Source organism: Nyctibius grandis, chromosome 6, assembly GCF_013368605.1.
Source record: "Nyctibius grandis isolate bNycGra1 chromosome 6, bNycGra1.pri, whole genome shotgun sequence".
Taxonomy (NCBI): domain Eukaryota; kingdom Metazoa; phylum Chordata; class Aves; order Nyctibiiformes; family Nyctibiidae; genus Nyctibius; species Nyctibius grandis.
Window position 1 is genome coordinate 78203155 of NC_090663.1, and position 26625 is coordinate 78229779.

Below are 26625 nucleotides of genomic sequence, written 5' to 3' on the forward strand. Positions count from 1 at the left end.
AAAAAACAAACCAAAAGGATGGAATCACAGTTCAGTAACTTGACTGATATCCTGGTAACTGGAATTGTATTTCTTTCTCTGACACGGAATTTCGTGTGATATTTACCAAATCACTGAAACCTAACCTTTCTTTTGTAAGAACAGGAAGTAAAGAAAGCATATGCTTATCTTACTGCACTCCCAACCTCCAATTATTTTCAGCTGAGTGGACTTCTTGAAACTCTTATATACTCAAAAACCTTCACTTTATCTTTGTGCCAAGTATCTTTGTCTCCCACTGGGCCCACGGAAACTTCTCAAACACACAGTGGCAATACAATGTTATGAAAAGTACCACCTTTCTCTGCTCTGAGCATGGCACTCACTAGCTTATATGATGGTCCATCCTTCTTATGTTAGAACAAGTCAACTCCCATCCAGCTTCTCTTTGCTGTTACATGCATCCAAACTCTATACAATAATTTGTAGCCCTCTACCACATTCTCAAACTATCTCTTTTCCAGGCTGAAGACAGCCCTAGCCTAACCAGTAGATGCTTATAAAAAAAGAGCATTCCCCATCATACAACCTGTCACTGGGAGGCAGAAAGACCACTCAGCATTGAACAAGTTAAAGCCTGGCAATTCTACCTGCCAGTGGTGTACTCCCACTCCCTGCACAATCTTCAGAGAATTCATCCGTCAAGATGCAAAAAGCTCTTTTGAAGATGTACAGAACAGTTTCTGAAAAGCTGTTTCACACAAAAGACTCCTCCTGACAACAATACAGACCTCTCACCAAGTCTCAAGATTTCATTCTAGAAGTCGTAAGAATTTAAGGAGGTACAAGATCACATTTTTGTCTTCTGACATAATGAACTACCTTCTTCTGAAACAGCTAAGTATTTTGCTGAAATTAAAAAAGGTTTGAAGTAGATACCTGGTACAACAGGTTACAGACCACCCTGTTAACATTTAGGAAAGTAATATGCAACTTTAAAACAAGAAGCAATTAGTTAAAGTGTCAGGCACAATTAAATATAAATACCATGACTTGTATAAGCTATAAACCATTGAGAAATTACCAGTTTCCAAAATGTTTAATTTGCTGATGGAAGCAAACTCAGCAGAAAGAAGGAAGTGAACCAATTACATTGCCTAGACTTAAAGAGATGAATAATTTTATGACAGCTACTACTGGCACCAAGATATAAACTTCATTGCCTGCAGTGACTGAGTTCAAGAGAGAGAATTCATGAAATGAAAGACAAGATTAAACTGGCTAAAAATGTGTTCTACCGAGGGGAGTTCTGTATTTCAAAAAGATGACATCTGAAATTTTTTTCCCCTCAAAAGTCTGCTGCATATTCCAAGAAAGCCACTAAACTAGTCTGGCTCGGTTGGTTTTAAAACAGCAGTGAAGGCACAGTAATTTAGATTTTATTTCAGTACTACTTTAACACAACTTACTTAGTTCTGGTTTACCACATGTGTAAGAATACATCTGTATTTGCAGATAAAGTGCAGAACTGGCAGAGGCTATTTACACACATACTTGGTGGTAGCCTATAGCATTATTTCTGAAAGCGAATCACGAACACACTTTGGTACGTTCATAGCTAGTGCAGATACAAACAGTGCCTCCTGAACCATCACTTAAAACCCTCCCACAGATCCTGCAGCTAAGGCTTTTGCTTGTTTTAAACCAGAGGAAAGAAAATAAGCAGTGCCAAGCAGTATGCTTGGATAGAACTAGCTTCTAGAATGGAATTCTCCTGGTGATACTGATACTAATTTCAACAGATAGACAAATAGATGGGAAAAGGCATAACTGCGATACACTTTATGTTTAAACTGTTGCATTGATCTCACTGGGACTATTTTATGAGCATGTGTATAGCTGTTTATACAACCCGTGTAAATAAGGTTTCTGTAATCAGGCTTAAAGCACTTCCCAGTCCTTTTGCTGAAGCACTGTTCAGAGACACTGTAGTAAACTAAAGCACTCACTGAAAGTAAAAGGAAGGAATCATCAATAAAATAAATGCAGGTTAACTACTAAACTTCAATAGCATTATTATAAATGTACCATAATTAAATGCAATGAAGTCCACTTTAGAGATGGCTTTGGCAGCGTGAAAGAAGAGTTTTAAATTTTATGTGCAGCAAATTATCCACTGTGCTGTTCTTATTTTGAAAGTATTTTACATGGTCAGAATTGAAAATACAAGCATTCTGTGCTGTGCCTTTCAGAGGCACAAAACACCTCAGCCTGGCAAAAAGGAACAGCAAGCAACATAGCACTTAACATCACATTGATCAGTATTGTATCATCATAGTGCTGGACAGTACAAATACTCCCTGACTCACATTGCAAATGAGTTAGCTAGAACAGATAACACAGTAGCTATGCTAGCCATGGCGAACAAAACACATAAACCAGCACGAAGTTAGAGCTTACTAGCTCTAACATCTGACACAGCATATTAGAGAAAATTATTAAAAAGTATACAAAGACATCAGCAAAATTTTACTCCCATTCAGAGCTTGTGCATTAAAAACCCCCACTGTGAGGTGTCACTATATGCAGTGTTAGCTTTTACCACCTACCATACCTGACAGCCTAAGTTGCTCCATCTTTGCATTTAAGACACAAATAACTTCTGCCAGTAGGATGCATTACCACTCAAGTTTTCTTTAAAGAAAACTTTCTTTTTGCATGTTTGTATCGAAGAATGAGAATTTTCTGTCCCTCTTAAGCTACAGTTTTCACATTGTTTCATATTCTTTCCTAAGCTTCGCTCCAGAGCGTTTGCACCACTCAAGCCTCGCCCTTGAAGGGGTGCACTATCTCTTACACACCAGGCTGTATTTAAAAAAAAAATTCCTTCAGAATTAAATATAGCCCTTTTGGAAAGTTTCCAAGAGCCTATCCAAGACATATGTAAAAAAACAAAAACAAAAAACCAAAAGAATATTCAAATCATTTGCATATCACACCATTATCTTTTATATTACAGACTGACTCCTCATGGAATTTATCTTCTGTTAATTATGTCTCAAAATTATTTATAGAAATACTACTGTAGGAAAAGAAACATTAGAACTGTAACTACACAGCATGGCATAGTGTTTCTTTTGATAAAGATGTCTCAAAAAAATCAAAATAAGCCATCATCAGCTTGACTGAAACATCTTTTTTGTAAGATCAAGGATATTAAGAAGGAATGGATCTGGTTACGGGTAACTAGGCTGGGAGCACCAAGGCATAGTTTTGATAACCTTCTTCTTCCACCTAGTGGCAAGAAGCATAAAAAACAAGGTCTTTGGGAGTGGCAGTCATTAAGATGTTTTCAAACACCAACTCTGTAAAGATTCACTGACATTATAAGGAGGATTGAGTCATGTAGAATTCTGGTTTTTATGTTCAAGTTCACAAGTAATAAACATACTATCACAAGGAGCTTAGAAATGCACTTACGAGATAGACTGTTGAAACAAACCTATGTTCTCTTTACAGGTACATTTCTCATTCATGAAGCTCAGTATTTTTGTTTTCCAGGTTATTCAGTCTGATCACCTTCTAAGTAAGAGGCTGCAACTATCCAAATCTGCATTCTGCCCCAACTGCTCAAGTATTTACTAAGAAGATTTGGAAAAATAAATTCAGAAACATTACAGCAAAACTGCTCAGCATTTCATTAAACTTAGTAAAACAAATACCACAATAGTATAAACTAAGACAGATAATTCTATTGCCCTATAGACAGGGGGGTGGTTGTAGCAGAATATAAGAACTAATTAAAAGTTTCTGCTGAATTATCCAGCCACAGTGGAAAAAACACGCCTATCAGTATTGAGCGCTATCTAAGCAACAGAAATATATCCCATTAGCTCAACTGGAATTTTAAGAGCGAGAAGCATTTTCAGGTTCACATTTTGCTGTTCTTTAAGATCAACGTTCTCACAACAGAACCTACTGAATTAGAAAATGGATTAAACCAGAAGTGTATTTTCAGAGGCAATGACAGCTTGACACTACGTTCTTGTATTTTCAACTAACCTGGCATTAAACTTGGGGAAACTCCATCCCTTATCCTTTGTGTGGGATCTTCTCCTAAAAAAGGACAGGAACTGGGGAATTATTTCCGCAAGTTTTTTTTTTTTAAATAATAAAAAGAAGCACTGAAAACATGCTTGGATATTTACCATGTCTAGTATCTGTTAGTAGCAGGACTAACAAAACATGGCTCCTCATACATTTATATTTTAGACATACGCGCTGTCTCCTAAGCTTCTTACCATAAGATAACACTAGGACATAGATCTACGAAATCTAAGCTCACCTCTGTGACAGCACCTCCTATCCCTTAAGTTCCACACAGTTCCTAGTTTCCTAATCAAACTCTAAAGGTAAGAGGCTATATGCACTACAGCTGAAGTTAAGCCTGCACCAACTGCTTCAAGTATTGGGCACTACAACTACCAGAAAAGGGCTAAAAGATGATCTCTTCTTTTCCTCAATTTGGGGTGCTACAGGGAGGAACTGCCTCCAGCTGTTCATGTCCACACATTTTGCAAGAATCTGGTATCCTTTGAGGCTGTCTGTTCCTCTGATTCAGCTGAAATTGGCTAATGAATTTAAAAATTGTTGTGGTAGTGTGGGAAAAGGTGATGACAACATTGCCAGAAAGGCAAGAAGGTAGTGATAAACCAGCAGCCTCATTTCCTTAGGAATTCTGGCTAAATATGGTAAAATAATTAAAAACTGTCATAATAAAAAACATGTCACACTTAAGGTTATCTGAAGCCTATGCAGAGCTTAAAAAAAAATCAAATACTGTGCACTCCCCAGTGGGTATTCCCCCATTTTGAAAGTAATAAAATTCCTGCATCTTCGACTCAGTATGTCACATGATACAACTGGCACAGACCAACTATTATCAAAGGAAACATTTATGAGACAGGTTGATTTTTAAGAGAGCAATGGATAAGAAGTGCTCACAGGTTTGAAGTGTTTAAATCTATTTCAAAGTAAAATGGATTTGTGGATAGAGTGCTTGCATGATTTATGCTTTCTATCATGCAGCTCTGCATTTTATCAAATTGATATCCTACATAAACTATATCCGGTGTGACAATTTAGAGAATTTGTCTGTATTATTCTTGATACAAGTCTGACATACAAAACCAGCACAATGCTGAATGCCTGTATATACATATGTATGGATATACACATAGAGTGAGCTAAATTGGATTGAATCACATTCCTTCTAAACCAGGATTAACAATTAATGAACGTGTACTTAAATGGAACTCATGCAGAACAGAGTTAGTTTTGTCTTTTCATATCATCAAAAAAAAAGAGAGGCAATTCAGGAACGACAGGCTACAACTGGACTTCACAGTGTAAAACAAGGCCTGGCTAAAATCAGATCAGAGCAAGAAAGCTCCAAACTAGCTAGTCATCTCAATGAACATTCATACCCACCCCTGCAAAGCCCTCGGAGCTTTAAGTGGTGCATTGTACTGTCCATTGACGAGCCAAGAACTCACTACTATGTGCCGAGACACTGTGCTTCCACCTAACATATGCCTTATGTAGACAGACTCCCTCCTACAGTAAGTTTCTACCAAGGGATTAATTTAACTTTAAACCTTTAGAAACAAGTCAGTGCACAGGTTCCAACTCTGCACTCCATGAACCCATATGGAAACCTCCTGATGAAAGCCAGTACTTACAGTTCAGACTCTTAAAGCTTAGAAACATACAAGCGAACCAACTGACAGCAGCGTGGAGGAGCATGTGCCGTGAATATAGTCTATATGATAATTCCCATTTTCAGAATCATCTAGCACTACATTTTGTACTGCAGTGACAATTATTTTACTTTAAATTACTTATTTAGGGAAAGTAATTTATTTCCCTCAAAGATTAAAATTTGCATCCAAAGTAAAATCTGAAGTAGTCAGTCTGTAGTGAGAATGAATATGTGATGATGCCTCTGAATAAATAATTTGATTTGCTGTCCTTTACATACAGAACACATTCATCATGTGAAAACAACCTTGGTGAGAAAAACAGTAAACTCATTTTGAACCTTTGCATGCACTTTTTTAACAAACTGTTTAAAACTAAGTCTAAAAGTTTAGTGAAATGTTTTTTTTGCTTTTGACTGAAATTTCAAAATCAGCTTTGAGATGACAGTTTAATCAACATTTATGCAATTATTCAATATTTTAGACTGATGACATGGTTCAGAAAACTGTACGTGGATTGAAGGTAGAAAAGAAGCCAAATAACAGTACGTACAATACTTATAATTTTCAACAGATGGCACTTTATAGCAAGGAATCTATATTCTCTAATTAAAAGAGAGCAAAAACAACTGGATGTCTGAGCGCACTGACATGCCAAAGTCTGCATCTAAAAAGCCTAATACCCTTAAATTTGAAAGTATAGTTCTGTAAAACTGAAAGTACAAAGAGGGAATCTAAAGCCAAACAAAAACTCTGAAGTAACATTCTATCTCAGATATTAATCACACTGAGATGTTCACAAAGGCAGGATATTCCCATCTTTTCTTCTCAGGCAGAATTTACAGGTAGAGTTAATTTAAAGATAGCAAAGAAAACAAGAGCATCAGACTACGGTTATTACTGCATACAAGCTCAGAAGAGAATAGAGAATACTTTTAGTAGCGTGACTTAGAGAGTGCAGACTTGTGCAAAACTTTATAGGCATTTTGATGTCTAAATCTGTTGATTTGAAAGTCACCTAACTTTTCAGATGTAGGATCTAGTTAGTGTGTAAGCTTCCCATTTTCTAAATTAATTTATAGAGGATTAAGTCAGCAGCCACAATCAAGCACCACTTACTACACTAGACAAAAAAGGAACATCTTGTTTGTAAATCCTGTGAGAGTTTACAGATTAGATGTTACCATCTACAGTATTCAGTACTGTTAAAAATATCCATGCCCATATGTAGAAAATGTAGGCACATACAACTGGAGTAGTTCCAACGTAAGGTGGCATGCAAACAAAATTCTCATACATCTGAGCTGAATTCCTTAAGGTGATGTGACAAGGTCTTGGAACAAACAAGCTTTTGTAGGCAACACAACTATAGCAAAAGCTTTTACTAAACATTGTTTGTCCGAGAAACTTCTCCTGGAATCCATAAAACCTTTTGTATATCTATCATCTGTACCTAAATATCACTAGAAATGCCACATTGAATGTGAAGCAGAGAGGTCTGCTAATAAAGTAATACAGATTAAGTTCCCCCTTCAGCACTGTGCAAGGGAAAACGTCAGGTATAGGAAGGTATAGGAAAGGGTAGTGTTATACCTCCACAGCATCCTGCAACGCAAGTACCGGGCCACAAAATACCATGATAGCTATATTGTTTTCTGTTCCTGAAGGAGGCATTCCTTCTCCTGACTGCAATCAAAAAATTTAGACACGTAAGAATCTCATTCAACAGCCAAGAAACAAACAAGCAGCAGTGAAAATACAGCAGAAATGCAGCAACTAGAGGAAACTGAAAGATTCCAAGCCAGCTATTGCCCTTGTCAGGTTTAGAGCTCTCATGAAAACACAGCTGTAATTTTAGCACATTTTTTCCCCTTCATTGGTAGAAGCAGATTCATCTCTTGCACAGATGAAAAACTCCATACCCAGATGAACTGAAACACAAGCTGTTGCATACTTCGTACATTTAAAATCAACTGGCCCAGATAAAATTCAACGAAAAGTAAGATTGATCAATGATTTTGGTGTCAAGGAAAGCCTTACTAATCTGGTATTTACGAACTCTGCTCAGAATGAAGAAGTTGTTTCCGTACAGCTTCATCCAACCTTAACGCTATAAAAATTCATGCCTCAACCCATTTAATTAGTGAGAGACTTCCATATATCTGATTCAGGCTGCTTCCAGTCTTCTCCCATTAGTCCTTTCAGGTTCAAATCTTTGAAAAATTCCAGGCGATGACTGCAAAGAGAGGAAAAAAAAAAGTTGTAAGTCTTATAGTATATGTCTTAATAAAAGGCAGTATCCTCAATAGCTTTAATTAATCTTTATTTTCAGTTTTTCTTGGACAGGAATATAACCAGCATTCCATGTGTTCATATTCCAAAACTTAAGTTTATAAATAAAACACACTACTGTGTTTCTGAAAATCTTGTACAGGAAAACACAGGGCAGAATCCTCAGCTATGAACAAGTATCACACAGCATAAAGTGAAGTTAACAAAGTGCTCACCTTTTAAACTTCCTCAACTTATGTTGCCTGGAACTGCAGTCAGAGCAAGAGCACAGTGATACCCTGCTTTATGACTTATCCGAAATCCAACAGAGTAAAAAATTCACAACTCTTGACCAATTGAAAAATTGTATCACAGGGATATCCTTTCCTTACAGAAAAGAAGAAAACTGGATAGGATAATGAAGCTAGTAAATACATTTTTTCTGTAAGACTGGAAGTCTCATTTTCTTTTAAACATTATGAATCAGTTCTTGCTAAGAATTGCTCCTTTAGGCTACCATACAGGAACAATAGAAGGAAGACACTGAAGCCAACTGCCAATTAATACTTACATTAAACTACTGCCAAACAGTAGACAGAACATCTGACACTACGCTAATCATTTAAAAAGGTAAGTGGAATGTTCTTATTAGGAAGTAATTTCCAAGAGTAAACACAAACTAAGAGCAATGAAAGTAGCAGGGAGCAACCTCTTCACATAATTGCATCTGCTACCCATGTCTGAAAAAGCCAAGGGATTTTTTGGAAGGGGTACTATAGAAAGAATCCCTTCCTGAAAAATATTACAGACATTCTCCAGTTTACAACAGAAAAATAAAAGTATCTATTTCTTACGGAACACTGATAAAGAGGATGTATTTTATTAGCAATAGCTTAGAATTTTTTTAAATAAACAGTTGCAGAAGCTAAGTTTTTCTTAAATAAAGGCAAAAAAGGGTAACTTCTCTAAAATTTACCTTACCTGGCTGTCATTGTATGTTGAGTAACAAGTTTGCATAAGAACTACAGTGTGTACCATCTAGAGCTAGTTCATTTATACAAAATGCCCAGAAGTAGCAGTTTTTATCAAATTATCTCAGCCTCACACTCAAAGAAAATTAACAGGCCCAAAGCACAACTTAAAAAAAATTCAAGATATTCCAGTTTTTCTATTGATACTGGGTATCCTTTTGTTATACTTTTCAGTTTAGTCTGCCTTTTGAAAATTTTCCACAGTATGGAGCCATCTATAGAGGCGAGGTTGTTTAGAACAGTAGGGGAGAAGCAAAAGAGATTTACTGGAAACATATCTGGTGAAATTAACACTAAATGGCATTTCAGGAGGTGCTGGAAGCAAGGAAAAAGTAGAACAACCTGTCTATGATTTAGCCGAGGAAGGTGATAAAACAGATGCCAATAGTGTTGAATGCATCGTTTTCTATGCACCTAGGGGATAACATAGAAATCAAGCACTAATTACAGCTATCTACCACAGTGCTTTATACAAAGTACAGTGCCAATGGATCTGATGCTAAGGAGTATAATTAAAATACTAGTGGCACTCAATCTGAAAACCAGATTAGCTTTCTTTCAGTATTCCAAGAATAGTGCAACTATATTACAGAAGAGTTAATTTTATGCTTACAAATCTGGTTTCTGTCCTTCCTGTAGTTCATGTCGAGGCACAGGATGAAGCGCTTCATATTTTCTCTCTTCTCCTGAGCCATGAATTGCAAATGCATTGAACTTGTTAGTGCATGGTGGAAAATAATTCCAAGGAAGATGAGCTATACCCTCCCATTTGGTTTTCATTCTGGTCACCTCAAATTCTAAAGGAAGTTCTTCCTGTTAAAGGAAAAAAAAAAAAAAAAAAGGTAACGTCATCTTCCAATCAGGCAACAGGTACCTAAAAACAATTAGTTTTTCTGTACATTATGAATGTACTTGACCACCTACTTTCCATACTCTTCTTTTGCCAGAAAGCAGCAGCAACAAGTGTTGTCCATGGCTGTCAAAAAATCAGAGCACAATTTTCTTAAAATGATGCCAAGTTATTAGTGTACTGTCTTGCCACAAATATGTACATTCCCTGTATTGGAACAATTTCTGTACCCAGTCTGCCTCATACATGTATCTTACAAGCATTAGAAGTGGAAATGCAAATTAACATTTGTGACTGTTTCAGAGTGCTGTACTTACGGACAAAGTTCAACTTCTAAATACTGTTCAGTTCTGTCACTCAGGAAAAATGCTTCTACAACTAAAAAAAAAAAAAAAACAGGCTGTCAGTATTTTATATTAACTATTTTGTAATATCCTGACACCTTCAGATTCCACTAAAACAATTCTGTTTTCATGATTTTTGGCCTGTGCCACGCCAGAGTTTGTCTAGCTGTGTACATGCTACTGACAGCTTCCCAACTATTTGAAATGCTGTGCCATAATTGTAACTTCAAGAGCTTTTATTTTTAACGCCTATCATCATAAAGGGCTTTATAAAGCACTGTACTAATTTTATTTACTTTACCAACTCCAGCTTTGGAAATGCTCATCTTGATGCAGCAGAAAAATGGCAGGTCGCTTAACTAATGTCAGGTGCCAATGCAGTAAGAAAAGCATCAGCACACAGCTATTTCACCTAGTACGCTTGCTGTGAACAAGGCTGACCAAGACAGAGTGATCCTAGTCAACTGTACTCACAGCACACAGTCCAGGTAGAGCACTTAAGTGCAGAAGTCTTGTGTTTGCTGGTAGCCTGAGGATTCACGGACCAGAAAAAAAAAAAAAATGTAAAGAGGAACAGCCACTCACAGCAGAGCACACACCCCATAAGACAGACTCCTAAATATCAGAAATAGTAAGAAAGCATTTAGCTCTGCAACGTCTTTTCCCTGTAGATGGCTGATACTTTGGACAGGGGATTACTGTTCCAGGTGTACCTGAAAGCCAGGTGTGACTGCTGAATCACCTTTCAGGAACACAAATTAGAACTATAATAGTGCTTCTCACAGCAATGACAGTATTAGAAAGCTTTAGTTAGAATTATAATTAGATATGACTGATAACATTATTTTATTTTTACATAAGCCTATTTAGTATAATAATATCAAGGAGGTGCTAATACTGTTCTAGTAGAATTTTAATCAGAATAGCTCAATAATCAGAAAGTGGAGAACTGCTGGAAACACCAAATTCTTGTATTATGCAAAACAACAGGTAAAAGTGAAAAGTATTGACAGGAAAGGAGAAAGAAAACAGCATTACTATAAGAATATTCCCCATTCTATTTGCATACAGTTTTGAATCATATTTTATAAGCTGCCCTTTGTTTCACACCTTCCTATTCCTCAAATATACTTTGGAAAAGTGATTAAAATAGACAAATTTTTTAGCTATTGCTCTCTACTTCTTAAAGCAAAAGCAGAACCTATCTTTAGGATTTTGCTTCTATTTACCTACTGCAAATGCATTTTTATATATATGCCACAAACTTATTTTGATATTCAAATATGTCAAGCTTCTATTATTCCACAAGTTATATCAGTAACCCAGAAACTAAGTTTGAGTGCCTATATTATTGATAGGACCAGGAAGACTCAACCACATCATTCTTGAAACCAATCCAGCTCATCGTACTCCATTTCTTTATAGCTATCAGGCAACATATCATATTAGCTTTTTTTCCCAGTCATTTGTATTGTTGCACTACAATAAAACAACCACTCACCTTACAGCCAGCAGTGCTAGTGATGAAAATCAATTCATCATCTAGAAAAAGAGCATCACTCTTGATACAGTTTGGGGTGGTTTACAGCTGAATATAGTATGTGGCTTATAGTTACTTAAGGAGCTGTTTAAGGGCAAGGCAGTGATTACAGTTAAATTATTTCCCAGTATTCTTCCCCATAGAAAGGAATTTTTTTACTTTACATCTCAGATCTGATCTTCAAAAGCAGTACTGTGACTAAAGAAACCAAATTGAATTAGACATCATTCACTCACAACCATTAGATCAGTTTGAAAGAAGAACCATCACAGACTCTTAAATAAAGATCAGGCATATTAACTACAGAGGAACATCAGTGTCTACACAAATCAGCTATATTTGCAGCAGAACACTTACACTTACCCTCATAGTCCCACAGCCTACTAAAAGGTTTCCCTGGCTCTCCAGGTGGTGCTGGAGGGTCATTAAAGAAGGGAGCATTAACTTCCATTAGCAGTCCTGCATTGTCCGACTTCAGCTCAATTGTTACTGGCTCATGGCTCACAGGTAAACCATCCCATGTGTGTATAACTGTAAATTTCATCTTCATATACTACACAAATGAGAAAGGAAGGTTCTGTCAAAGAAGATCTCCGATTCCATTTCAGCACTAACTGCACTGTTTGCTTGACCAGGGAAAAAAGCACACTTTCGTGCAAAGTCAACCATCAAATCATGGTTTTAGACATCAGAAGAACCGAAATAGTTTAGCTTTATAAAGCAACTAAATAAACAGTTACATGAATACTTTTCATAGGTTTTTACACCTGCATGGTTACAAATCACTCTGAAGTCTTACCAAGCTTAAGGCATTTCAACTATGTACCTAAACAAACACCTTACAAAACCATTAAAAATATTTATCAAGAGAACAGATAAAGAAAACAAAGTCTCCACAACATGCTCTTAGGTGATTTGGTAACATGAGAAAAATAGATTGAGAAAAACCTTTCATGAATGTGAGATGCAAGAAAATGAAACAATTAGCTAAAGCTTTCTTTTGTGGTCACTGCAAACCAGCCAAACTAAAGGATTTCATGGAAAACTGCAAGCACATCTTCTTAAACATATTGAATGTCTGCAGAGCAGCAAGAACGGAGAATATGGCACTCCAACAGCTGTTGTTACTTAGAAATAACTGTACAAACCTTAAGAATAGCCTTAATCTTAATTAGCAAAAGAACCAGTGGAGCCCAGTTGCCAACAAATTTATGGCCCCTTAGCCCTCCCCTCCTCAGTCTTATGAGTTCCCTCCCATCTCCACAGAAGTGATCCTTGATTTGTTCCCTTACACATCTCCTAGCCATACACGAAGGGAACTGGCAGTACACAGCCTGACTGAGAATTATGCACATGCTGTTAAGTCCTGTGACCAGAGAGGTGCTACCTCAGTAGCCAAGTGGTAGCCATGTTTCCTTCAGTGGGGAACACTAAATTGGGTTGTTTCATCTCTACCCAGACACCCATTTTCTTGGGACTCAGAAAGGTAAGCATAACTTACCACCTTCTGCAGGTGCTATCAACAGATGTAGCACGTGAGATGAAATGTAACCACATGCATCACACTTCCCTATATGCCGCAGCCTTGCTCTTATGACTACACATTAACTGTGTCTCAGACCCTCTGCTACAGTCACACTAGCCAGTTTCCATGCACTGATGTTCATGCTGAAAAGAACCAGACCTCCCCTCTTTGAGTTCAAGCCGGTAAAATAGCTTGAATCAATTTAGGTAAGTAGATATACTCACAATCAAGATGATGATGTGACAAAAGAAGTATGACAGATTAGAGAAAATATGAAGCAATAGATTTAGTAACTAGACGCCTTAATTTAAGAAGTCCAGTAAAAAAGGAAAGTCAAATATTGGACTATCACTTTTGACACAGCTGTATTTATATAAACTGAAAACTAATTAAATTCTCGTGTCAACATTTCAATGGCACGACATGCTAAACAAGCATCAGATGTGCTTTATGCAAGAAACCTGGGATAGCTCTAGAAACTATGAAAGACTCTACCATCATTAATGCTCACTGCAACTCAAGTGGCAAGTTTCTGCAAGCAAGATGACACGAGTTGAAAGAAAACAGTCAGTGTACAAAGCATGGGGAAGACACTCATCAGTGATTTGTTTGAGTTACAGACACTGATGAGCAGAAACTGGCTCATAGTCCAGTATTAGTAGTAACTCAAACAGGTAAAGCTAAATCATCCACAGTTGAAAACAAAAAGAGAGAACTAGTATGAAAGGGTATTCTAAGCAAGTACAGTGACAACTCTTCTGCAATAATTACAATGTACGGCACCAAATAAAAAGAGCAATATGTTAAATAACGAGTCCCTTTCACAACACAAACAGCTGCTGAAACATATTCAATGGGCTATTTCGCCTTAAACTGACTCAGGAAATATTAATCCACAGGAAATATAGGCAAGTGTTGTGTTTGTAATTTTCTAAGCTGCAAACACTGAGCAGCATGAGCATGAAGTATCCACAGATGGTAAGACCCTTCCTAGTGTTTTTTGAAATTAACAGAATTCCTGTAAATGGAGAGCACGTGCGTAATGCGCAGTTACTGTGAAAGGAAACAACAGAATTCCACAAGCAGGATCACTTACTGAAAAGAGTAAAGTTTAAGAGTAGATGGGTGCATCTAGGAAAGCTAATAAAGTGTTATGAACCCATTTTATACTACACTATTAAATTAACTACGCGCTTAGAAGTCAACATTTCCTTCTATTATTCTATTTTCAGGTATTTAACTCTTTGCATTCACTGGTCAAGGCAAGTATCTGAAACACCTATTTGAAAATACTGCCAGATTGCAATAGTGTTTTAAAATAATATACCCTTCTAATAAAAGTAGCCTGGGAAGATCTTAAAATCCAGAGAGAACTACATGACTAGCAATTACAATTCCTGACTGAAGTAAGGAATGTGAAGGTTCTCATGCACAAGATTGAAAGGTGGTCTCAAGAAAAGAGTCACAACACATCAAGTTTAAAAAAAAGCAGTACAATAATAGAACCTGCTAAACTACTTTAGACACTACTGTAACTGTAGTATCTAAAATTAAGATATTTGTACCTATATGAGAGACAGATGACTTTTTTTGGTAAAAACCTTAACTCCTCCAGTGACAGCTTACAGTGCACTGAAATGAACACTCTAAAGATATAGCCCATTGCTGTAAACCAATATTACTCTTGAATAGAACATTTTAAATTTAATCTTAAAAAGAACCATAAAGTAATAAAGAAAACTGCAAAACATTCACTGGCTTTCGCTAGAGGTCTACCTAGTGCTAAGGTTGCTCACTTTACAGGACAGCAGATCTAAGATTTTCCAAGTTAATGGCCGCTGGTGCAAGTTTTAAGTTTATTACATTGCACAGACTTAGGTAAGCTGGCTACTAGCATGCTTTTTAAATACAATAAAACCAGCAACACATAGCAATGGCATAAAAGTCATTTAAAACAGCAAGAGGAGACCTTTCATTACCTTTTAACACTACACCTCAGCCAGCTGTTAACACACTGTAAAGAGATTCAAACGCTAAATGAAATAGTTTTACAGCAAGTACTTTCTCAGCCCCTTAAAGGCTGGCTGACAGGCTCAGCCCTCAGCCCCGTGAGCGTCACCCCTCACCGGCGAGGGGGAAGCTGCTGCTGCTTCCCGCCCTCATCCCCTCACGACTCTCCTCACCGAGGGCATTCACCTCTTCCACCCCAAACCCTACCGACGCTGGTGACAAGGACAAAAACTAAGCAGGAAGTAATTAAACTGGTGTTTTTCTTAATTGCTCCAAGAGGACGGGGGAAAAGGTGGACACCGTGTGAGGTGCAGCAGCTCTCACTGGAGTTCAGGCTTCATGAGGAGAAACAGGCGCGAGCCCCCTGAGGACTCGACGCTGCTCCCGGTTTCGCTGCCCCTCAGCTCCTCCAGCCGCTAACAGCAGCGGCGGCCGCATTTTCTGAAGAGGAGTTTCCCGCGTAAGCCCCCATCTTTAACCCCTAAGTTTCTCAGAGAAGTTTAACGAGGGACTTCTTACACTTCCAGACATCTGCTGCCACTCCGAAAAGAAACTCCGCTCCGGCTCCGGCGCCAGCGACCGCCTCCCGCCTTCCCCCCGCCCTGGCCGGCGGCCACCGCGCAGCCTCAGCGCGCATGCGCACGCCGCCTCCCTCACCCCTCGCTGCCGCGGGCTCGCTCGCTCCGCCGCCACGTGATGGACGCGCCGCTCGGGGGCCGGGCCGGGCCGGTCGCTAAGGGAAGGGCTGGGGCGCCCGCGGCTCGCGGGGAGGTGGGCGCGCGCCGCCTGGGCCGTTAGCTGTAGCGGCGGCGAGGTTAACCGCCGCTGAGGTGGGGGGTGCCCTTAGTGTCGGCCACGGCGGCGGGGCCGTTTCTCTCTCAGCAGGCGGCGAGGGTGAGGAGAAGGGGCAGATGCGGAGCGGGAGGCTGTGGGTGCTGCCTCCGCCCCGCACAGCCGCGACTTCGGCTTCCGAAGGAAGTGCGAGCCGGGAGGCGAGGGGAGCGCGGCCCCGGCGCCTGGAAGTTACCGTCTCCGGCGCCTGGAAGTTACCGTCTCCGTCTCTCTACAGAGTGACTCCTACCTTCCCTGTCCGACGCGAATCCCCGCCGGGCACCGGGGGTGGCGAGCGGCTGCAATAACCGGCTTCTCCGCGGGTTTTTTCAGGCTTTCCTGCGGGAGGGGAGCTCCGAGCGGCGGTGAAGCTTTCCACGGGAAACATGGCCACTGAGCTCGGCGGTGGGGGAGACTCAGGTGAGGGGGGGGTGTGTGCGGGCGGGCGGCTGCGTGGGGTGCCCGCCTGCTGCCCACGCGTGGCGGGTCGGCCCGGGGGCTGCCCCGGAGAAGCCGAGGCCTGGGCGCTGCCTCTTGGGAGCTGGGGTCAGTTTCTGCAGAGGGTAGAAACCCTTCTGCCTGTGGTTGTAGGAATGAGGATTTATATTCTGTAGCTCTTCTAGTGTTTGCCTTAGTGAATAACGGCAGCAAAACTTTTTTAGTGAGCTGAAAACTTAACAATTAAAAGCTGCTAATGAGGGTAATAGCCCAAAACATGCATTTTTGTGATAATGCCTCTTTTCTCTAGTGAACAAACTACTGCATTTCCTATGCTTGACTTACACCTGAAAGGCAAAAAGCTGTCTTGCCAGTTACTCATAAAATTCGCTTTACGGACTAAAATAAATATTTTTAATTATGTGTTATTTGTTACAATTTTGATAATTTTAATGTAAGCTTAATATGACTGAAAGTACACTTTAATTACTTAGCAGCAAAATGCTGGCAAAAATTGCTTCTGCACAGTTTATATTCCTATAAATAGGGAATGGGTTGATGTGTAGTCCCAAGAATGTCACTGTCGCTAATTAGTGTTGCGGGAAAACTTGATAGCACGGCCAGAAGTAGGATGAGATCACAGCGCATAAAGTGCTATGGCTGTGCATCACTCAAAAATCAGAATTTCAGTTGTCACTAAACTTTGTATGACAGCTCTGGGTGGCCAAAGGGGAAATACCAGCTCTTGATTCTAGCGAACTTAGCAGAAAAGCTTCTGTCTGAGCCAAGAGAGTCATCCTGGCTCAAAAGCCTGGATCTTTATCAAGCTTTGCACGAGTATTTATTATATTGTGATGTGAACAAATCATAGACTTTCAAATATTGGTATGTTGCTTTTTCATATGTATTTAATTTGTCTGGGTGTAGCTTCTTAATTTGTAAATCTTCAGGCTCTAAACAGAGCTCAGACTAAATTCACTGTGAACCGGTAAGAGTTGCTGTTTCTATCAAGGAGTTTAATGCTCTCTTTAAAAAACTTCATATGTTTTGAGAAGTGCCAAATGACAACTTTGAAGTCGGCTTGTATGACAACTGAGACCTAAGTTATTTGAGGCCTGCTCTAAGTCTGATATATGTTGTTTTTCTTGTTTCATGAATGTGAAATCAAAGTTGTAAAATGACGTGTGTAAGACACATAAAAGAGATTCTCTATTTAACGTCGTAGCATAAATATTGGTTGTGTTAAATATGTAGCTGTAAAAAGGGTTCTCAGAATTAAATGCTAGTCTCTGGCACTGATCAGTTATAAATTGTGCGTTGCCTGAATGCATTTTGAAGTATCATCAGCCAACCTTACAAATAATAATTCCTCCATTCCGTTACGTATTTTTGTGATAAGCTACTAAATTCATAGAACCTTTATCAGAATGTATTTAATGATTCACTGTTGAAGGGGAGTACAACTGTAAGGGGTGTTTAAGATTTGTCCCCCTTTGCACCTATGGCCTCTCACATTTGCAGACTGCTTTGGCTGATGAGGGCAGCTACTTTTCCCCTTCCTGTTCCTTGGCATCCTTTTACCTCCTTTCTATCCCCTCTTTTTTTCTATATCCTCCTTCAGAAGATTAGAACCAGAAAAAGAACGATTGAGATGCGTATCAAGAAAAACAGGCAAGAAGTTGTTTTAAATCAGAATGTTTGCATTACCTTCCTGACTTCCTTTTCGTTCCTCTTTACCCGTTCCAGTTACAAAGGCGTTACTCAGACTCTTATGGTTTTGTTAGCTCAAGAACACTCCATGAACAAGTGGAAAGAGCTATTATTTCTCCCTTCCAACCTTCTGCTGGTTCATTCAGAGACTACTTGTACTACAAACAAAATCCCAATAGCCAAAGTTAGACGAATAAGGAGTGATGCCTTGGTTGATGTTCCCAGCTCAGCAGTGTGAAATCTCGTGGCTCATTATGCTTTGCTTCTTTCAGAAAAAGCAGATACTGACAGACTGTGTTTCTTCATTCTTCGGGTTCTTCTGGATATACTTGAGTGCTCAGATCCATTTATCAGCGAAGTGCTCTTGACCTAAGTTTGTTGAAAGTTTATTGAGAACTGCAGGGTTGGGTTCCCAACAACAGGTTAATTGTCAAGCATCTACCTAATTGAATTGGACACACAATGCGATTTGTTGCACTTAGACCTTGTGAATCATTAGGATGTATGTTTGTGGGTTTTCTAGGCAGAAGCTTCATTTCTAAAGATTTCTAAAAAACGGAATATAAAATAAATGAAATTATTATTACACAGTCTTTGTAGGCTTTTTCAAGGCCTATTTTCATTAAAATAATTGTGCTAAATAGAAGAATTTTATGAAGCATGTTGCGTGCCTTCAAAGCACTACACTGTTAAACGTATTTCTGACTGCCAGTCGGGTCTATGTAGATAATGGCCCGTGTTGTAGCTATGATTCTCAGACTTTGTATTTTTCAGATCGGAGGGTAAACGTGGCACGTGGACAGTACAAAACAGATGAGGTTGTGAGAGCTACTGCTGAGCAGGTATGTGAACTCAGGGATAGAAGTAGTGAGAATTTTTGTGATGAGGTTTTGCGACAAACATATTTGCATACATAGAGCACAGCCCACTTCAGTGTGGCCTGGCCTTGCTTTGGGTCCATCACACAACTCTCGAGTTACCTGTTGTTTTTCCAAGCAGCAACAGCAGAACAAAACTGTCATAACAGTGAATTCTGGTATTTTTGGTGCATTTTCAAAAGCTTGTCACATGCAGGAGAACATATCCCTGCAAGAATACTTAATTTCTACTTTAGTAGACTTCTCTTTTCTAGGAGATTGGTCTCATGGTGAGATAACTTTTTGTGCTGGGTACCATAAGCCTGTCTGAAAGTCTGTGCAGAAGCTAAGGCATCAGCACTTTCGTGATGCTGAGATGCATGGAAATGAACTTAGCACTTACACAAACTTATGATTGTTCTTTTAAAAGTGAGATGATTCCCCCTCAGATGCAATTATGCTTTGTATCAGAGCATCTCCAGAAAAAAAAAAAAAAAGAATTTTTTTCAGATTGGGTCAGTGCTCAAGGATTTTTGAACATAAACCTGAAAGTGATGATGTGGGACATTGTGTATGATTACAGTATCAATGGAACTACAGCTTTGGGTTGCATAAAAAAATTTAAAACTACATGCAGTCATATGCAAATACTAATATGTAAAATATACCATTACAGAAAAATGTCCCTGGTGGTGATGGCGTATCAGGATCCAGGATGATGGACCAAAGGTAACTGATTCCAAATGATAAGTGGGAATACTACAAAGTATTTAAAAGAAATTGTCATGTGCTTTTAAAAGCGCAAATATCCAGGTGAACCTGGTCTTATGTACATGTGTTCACAGCCCTGAGAACTTGTGAATGGAGTCTGTGAAAGTGTTCTTGTAGCAGTTGTGTTTAGATACTATTGTGTTTATTCAGTAAATTAAATATGTGACTTTTCTTTCGCAATCTGTAAAATAAAGGGTGAGAGACGAATGAAGGAATTCTCTAGTCTAAATTTTAAGATAATACAAGTGCAGGTAAGATGGTACTGATCTAGGTAACACAGGTAACTGCTGTCTGTTGAGGTCAGGTGGATGTTTTTAAAAGTTCTGATTTGACAATCTTCAACTAACAGTTGCCTATTAGTAAATTGGTTAATAATCATTGTCATTTCCTGTTATAAAAATAACCTATCCTTTCTTGTTAGCTTTTAAGGCATTATCACTCTAGACTAATATAGAATTTTCAGAGAATTGCTATCAATTACAAAAATATTAGGAAGGAAAAAGTATGTAAGTAGAACAAAATTATTTTATGTTGTCTTATAGGCCACTTCAATGTTGTATGTGAAAGCAGTAACAAAGTCTAGTCTTTAATTGTTTGGGATTCTATGTATGAAATAATAATGTTTTAATGCTCATTTATAATGTCCCACGTTCTAGTCCTGTTACAGAGGAAATCTGTTAATGATCTTACTTTAAAAGTATTAATTAAATTTGTTCATGTGATTCTGGTGAATGTCAAGCTTGGAAATAAAGAGACTGTTTTGTTCTGTTCTCTAGATAAAGAATTCTGTAAAACTAGTTAATTATCAGAACAATGTTTCAGCGTTTACAAGACTTACTCTAAGCATGCTTTTCAACTTTTTAGCTTGTCAGCTCCAATCACAGAGCATGATAAACGCTTCAAAGAAATGAGAGAATGGCTGCACGTTTATTGGGTATGGATGTTCCTGACATTTCAGACTGTATATTCTTAGTATTTTATAGTATTAATATCTAGGCCATTAGTTTATGTCAGTAAGGGAAAGTGTGCCTGTGCCATGCTTCACAAACTTGCTGGACTGCAGTCTGCCTCAAATGGATGAAGGGAGAACTTCCTATGAAAAGGTTGGGAGAGTGACCAAATTGCACAGATTACTGTGTGTATGGAGAAGCAGCGTTGTGAAATGAAGCGTGCATGTTTTATTTCTCTAGATGTTTTGATATGGTTGCACGTACTTTCCTACCTGTCAGATGTCAGGCAGATGAGGCAGCTGTTTCCCTCATCCCTTACAGGTCAGATCTTGGCCATGCAGTCCAGCTCAGTCCTGCAAGTGTAGACACACCCAGCCTTCTTCAATCTTAATAATTCTTCAGATTCAAATAATTCTTTAAATTTTACTGTCATGGAGGCTGAGGTGGAAGGGGACGGTCCCCCTTTCAGCTGCAGAAAACTGAAACTTTTTAATGCTTTGTATGATCACCAGAAAGCAAAGTGATATGTTTAATAATTAAACATAATAATGCAGAAAGCAATTTTTACTTGTGATCTACATGCAGAAGTTATACTCTGGTTTTGAATCATAAAGATTCTGCAAAGACAGTCTTCAAGCTTGGCTGATTTCAGAAGGCAATAGAAGCACTATGGTTCTGTTGCACTATTTAGTTAACAAAACAGTCCATTTGACTCATGTAACTGAAGTTTCTCCTCAGTTAATTCCTAAACTCTTATCTCAAATGCTTACTGCATAAAAGATGAAAGTTATGGACTGTATCCCTAAAAGAACTTGAGTTAATTAAGGATCAATCTGTTAAGAGCTATAAGAATTCCAAAAGGTAGGTTTGATGCTTATAATAACTTCTGAATGCTCAGGTGTAACAGGACTTGGAAGCTGTTACGTTTAAGTGGCATCCTATGACTTTCCTTAAAAAAGAAAGTGACTTTTATTTATTGTATTGTGCTGAATTAAATTGTCTGTCTTTTACAGTATCAGTCAGAATTAAAAGATGAAAGAATTACCCAAGTTTGTCATTTAAATGAGTGCTTACTCTTGTATGTTTTTGTGTTAGGCAGAAATGACTGAGATGAAACTAAAATTTGAACAAGTCACCGAGGAAAACGAAAGGTAAATAATTGCACTGCCCTGTTACTACTGCTGGTTTTCTTGATTCTAAACCTTAAAAAGCTTTTTTCCTAGGACCTTGAAATCTTCTGATCTCGTGCGAGCCTTAAATTAGAGTCTTTAAGTGCTTACTACAGATTATAGCACCAGGTTTAGGAGATTTAACTATATAGCTCTAAAAGAACTAGATATTTATTTCAAACTGTCTATTGTGTTTATTGAACATAATAGATTTAAATGAGTTAGAAGTAAATAGTATATACAGATTGAAGGTACAGTATACTTGAGTTGTTGAAAAAAATCCCTGTTAAAGAAATACTTTGCTGAACTTACTTCTTTGAATTTCAGGCTGCATGCAGAGTTGAAAAAGGCTCTCGAGAAGAAACTGGAGGCTCTTCCATTCATGCCTGTGGAAGCTGATATTTTTGCAGATGAAGGAATAGTGAGAAACCTTCAAGAACAACTACAACTGATGAATCAAGTGTGTGAGATGAAACATTTGTACTGTTCTCTCTTGTTGTGCCTTGGCTGATGAGGGGAAGCTGGTTTATTTCTTCATTCAGAATTCATTTGGTCAGAGTTCCTTGAGACTATTTTGAGGCCCTCTTGACTTTCTGTAGCTAAAGAAATGAGTACTTACACTTTCAACTTAAAAACCTGAAGGAACTTCTCTCCTAGATTCATATTGGAAGTTTTTAATATTAATCTGTGCCTGTAATTTTACCTAGTTGACTTGATCTTTATATTGAATTCCTGATGAGGAAATTAATTAAATACTTTGTTTAATTCAAGTTTTTGTAGTAGCTTGTCATTTTAATCAAAAACATTGTAATGTGATATGAGGAAGCAAGTATATGTGGGATATAGAAAATAATACTTAAATCTGAAAAGATAAGGTAAATTTTTTGAGCTTATTACAATGATGTGTCAATTCTGTTGTATATGATTTAAGTTGAAGTCAAATTGACAGCTGAATTTTGGTATTTGAATATTATGTTTACTGTAGGGCTACAGTAAATACCTGTAACAGTTTGAGCTATTAAAAAAACACCCTGGAAAACTTGCAGTTCACTTGTAGGTGGAATTTGAACTTGTGTCTGTTTTTCTGCATCTGAATTTGCTGTTTTGTTTGTGTAGTTGTAATGTGTGCAGAGGAAAGTACAGAAAATGGCATTTCTTCAAAATAGAAGTTAAGACTTCTCTTTTTAGAGAATGATAGATGAAGGTAAATGTGCTGTAATAGAGTATTTTATAGAAATCATTGTTCTGTAACTTAGGAAAAAGAACAAGCAATGGAGCTCTGGCAGACTGTGTTACGGGAGCGTCATCAACTCCAGCAGCAGTACCAGGAACACATAACTGAAACACAGATTCACGTGGCTGAAAGGCAAAAGCAGAACGTAATTTTAATTTACATTTTTGTTTCAATTTTGGAATGTCTTTCTGTGCTGTAGAGATTTCTGGGACTGTGTGTAGTCAGACTGAAGTGGGGGGGTTCTACCAGTACTGTTAATTATTTTTGATATTAGTCATCTAAAGTTGAGTGGTCAGTTGTGGTCACTGATTCATGAACTAAATGCACCATTATGATTGGAAAAGTTCTTTATTCCAAATATATGGGCAGGAACTTGGGGAATGCACTGAGTCCAAGTCTTAGTGCATATACATGTATATGTGCACAAGATATGCACGTGCATATAAATAATCATATGTTTGAATCGCATGGTTGGAAATCTTCATTAGAGTTGAACATCTGGAAAAGCTACTAAAGATTTCTGAATTCTAAGGTGGAATTCTTTCATGTTTTCTGCTATGTTTGAATCCTGAATTTTGCCTGTAAGGTCACAGTGGGATAGTGGGAAAAGTAGTCTCAATTTTCCTGTTGCCATTCAGTGAAGAAGCATGTGTAAACATGAAAAATCAAATTCAGCAGTGTTCTTTTAATGCTGCCTTGTGTTTAGCAGCCTGTTTCTCTTCTGCTGTTTCTGGGCCAGGCCTTTTGGGAAATCTTAGTTCAGAAAAGAAGCTGTTTTGCTCTGACGAGCTATATAAAGATGCTCAGTGTGTGAAGAACTAACAGAAACTTCATGCCTGTATGCACCATACTACAGATATTTCTAGGTCTGTAAAGAGATGCTACAAATTTTTCACATTGGCTTTCCATTTTCAAGTAGTCTGGTCTGGTGGGCACAGTTACAGCTCACCTATATAACAGAATTTTTTTTTTACTGATTTTTGTTCTTTTGTGGTATTAAGTCTACCTCAGCAATATGCTCTTTTCCAAAAAACAGGAAAAATATCTGTACAGCTATTGTGCTTTGTCAAGTTTCATAATTCTTTCAAGTGATAGTTATGAGGACTCTTATCTACATGTAGTTCCAACTTTTTGCTCCTGTTTCTTCTGTTAGATTGTTTCTTGTGTTGCATTGTCAGTTAGTGGTAACATACACATAGTAGAGCATAAAGAGTCATTGATAGCTGTTGAAGGGTTTAGGGCTGTCAGATTGCACTTTTCATTGGTGACTAAATTCTTGGTGGATTTTGATGCCATTGTAACAAGAATGAGGTTGAGCTGCCTTTTATTCTTAAATGCTACTAGTCTCCCACAAAAAAAGACTTTTCAGTTAAATAAACTTTTTAGTTTTGGTTTTGCTATTAATGGAGGAGCAGAAAATAGCTATCAGAGGTGAATAGAAATAGGTAAGACGAACTAGAATTAGAATTGACAGAAGGCGAAGATGAAAGAGGATATTGTTGTAAAAGTTGGACATAGTAAGGAAGTTGTTGGAATAGGTTTCTGGCATATATTTCACCTTGAGGCTGTTAAACACAGCACAGCTAGTAGATATTCCAGCTCAAGGACCCGAGTCCTGTCTATGCTCTGAAGACACTTGGCATGTTACAGGTGCTTTTTTTTATGTTAGGCTAGTCTTCCTAGGAAGACAAACTTCATGTTCGGGGACTCAAGAGTTGAATTGAACAATTTTTTGTAAGGATGCAAGACATCCTGTATGGCAAAGAACAAATTAAACATGTCCATACAGGCATTTTGTAAGTAAGGGGTACATGTCTCCTACTGTGCTTATAGTAGCATCGTAGTCTGTGTGGCTCTTTAAAGGCACTACTCATGTATGCTTTCATATTTTGATAGCAAGTGTGTATGAGTTTTGGAAGGACGCAATTTGCAACTGAGTGAAATTCAGATACATTTTTCAGTGGTAAATCTAATTTGCCAGATTACTAGGTCAACAGCTAAAAGCAAAATAATTAAAATCTACAAAGGCATACTGAATTTCTTGCAACATGTATAAATTTTTTTGAAAATTTTTCAGTTGACTGTGAAACTCTCTAATTATACACTCTTTATGATGATTATGAGAAGCTCTGAATTCTCTCTTTAGGATCAACTGACTGGCTTTCAACAGTTGACTCAGCAACTGCATATAGCCAACAAGAAAAGAGAGTTGGTAAGTAAAACCTTCTGAACAGTGACCTAGTAAATTATGGTTTTTTCCTACTAGAGCCTCAAAGTATAAAAGAAAAGCAAAAAGCCCTTCATACATACCTGGTTGGAAAAGAACTTGTGCTTTGAGATTCGGTATTGAGACAATAGTGTTCACTGCTGATGCTAAACTATTTAGTGTAGTGAAAACTGAAGTAAACTGCAGAAATTTGCAGAAAGATCTCATCATGTTGAGTATCTGAGTGAATTTTATCTGACATTTCATTGGTATTAATAAAAGCAAAATAATGCATGTGGGCAAGAGGAAGCTTTCACTTTGGGTACCCTGTGATGGTCTTGAAATTAACTGTTACCACTCAGAATAGGTATTTTAGAAGTAGGAAGTGTCTGAAAACAATTCTTAGCAACAGTCAAAAAAGCAAGAAGAATGTTAGCAATTAGTAGGAGAGGGGGAAAAGGAATATATTGTGCTTAAGTCCACAGTACAGTAGCATCTTGAATGCTGCCTGCAGCTGTGGTCATCTCTAATATCTCAATGTAAGATACATGTGTATGTAAGATCTAGAAAAGGCTAGTAGGGTAACAAAAATAGGAAATGATTCTCAAATGAGAAGACAGTTGAAGGAGAATGACACCTCCAGCGCTATGGCTGACATAGAAAAAATGGAGGAGCAATTGCTCATCGTTTCTTGTCTGTAAAACAAAGGATTCTTTCCAGCAATATGTGGTCTACTGTGGTACTCATTGTGAAAAGGTATTCTAGACACCTAAACTAGATGGGAATGTAGATGGTAGGTCTGAGCTATTACAGTTCTCATCTTGGGAAGTTCTTACTCTACCAAAACATGGGGGAAAAAGGGGAGGATTAGGTAACATCACTTGGCATTTGCCTTTCTAAAACACTCTACCTTAACGTTGGCACTTGGAGACCAGCCACAGTGTTAAATAGACCTTACTGGCTATTTTTGTGGTATTTCTGTAGAAATGCCCTATAACAATTCTGAATATGTAACATTTTCAGTATAATAAGGAACATGTTACAAGTATCTCCTTATTTTGCAGAGCAATCAACAGTTTCTGAAAACTGTAACAGAACAGAATGCGGAACTAGAGCAGCTACGAAAACAACTCAGGTATAAACCAGGCAA

General features: G+C 38.1%; 2 protein-coding genes across 8 annotated transcripts in view; one reads left to right on the forward strand and one right to left on the reverse strand.

Moving 5' to 3' along the window:
• Positions 1–6238: 6238 nt before the first annotated feature.
• C6H4orf33 (chromosome 6 C4orf33 homolog) lies at positions 6239–15914 on the reverse strand. Its single transcript, XM_068403820.1, has 6 exons — positions 15829–15914; positions 12138–12327; positions 10208–10268; positions 9965–10016; positions 9654–9853; positions 6239–7974 (listed from the first exon to the last, which is right to left on the reverse strand). Exons 1-6 carry the CDS (start codon positions 15838–15840, stop codon positions 7875–7877), a joined length of 615 nt encoding a protein of 204 aa, XP_068259921.1. The 5' UTR covers positions 15841–15914; the 3' UTR covers positions 6239–7874.
• A 72-nt stretch (positions 15915–15986) lies between these two features.
• SCLT1 (sodium channel and clathrin linker 1) overlaps positions 15987–26625 on the forward strand; it is a 43542-nt gene continuing 32903 nt past the window's right edge. For 5 of the 7 annotated variants that reach the window (XR_011048369.1, XR_011048366.1, XR_011048367.1 and 2 more), the window contains exons 1-10: positions 15987–16080; positions 16474–16560; positions 19063–19130; positions 19822–19874; positions 20781–20850; positions 21962–22017; positions 22363–22495; positions 23292–23414; positions 25416–25481; positions 26540–26610. Coding sequence is in view for 3 of the 7 variants with exons in the window: in XM_068402923.1 (XP_068259024.1) it covers positions 16527–16560; positions 19063–19130; positions 19822–19874; positions 20781–20850; positions 21962–22017; positions 22363–22495; positions 23292–23414; positions 25416–25481; positions 26540–26610 (674 nt within the window). In the remaining 4 variants the exon portion in view is untranslated. Of the gene's footprint in view, positions 16204–16473; positions 16561–19062; positions 19131–19821; positions 19875–20780; positions 20851–21961; positions 22018–22362; positions 22496–23291; positions 23415–25415; positions 25482–26539; positions 26611–26625 lie in introns of those variants that run through there. The other 2 variants (XM_068402924.1, XM_068402925.1) reach the window with 2 other exon arrangements.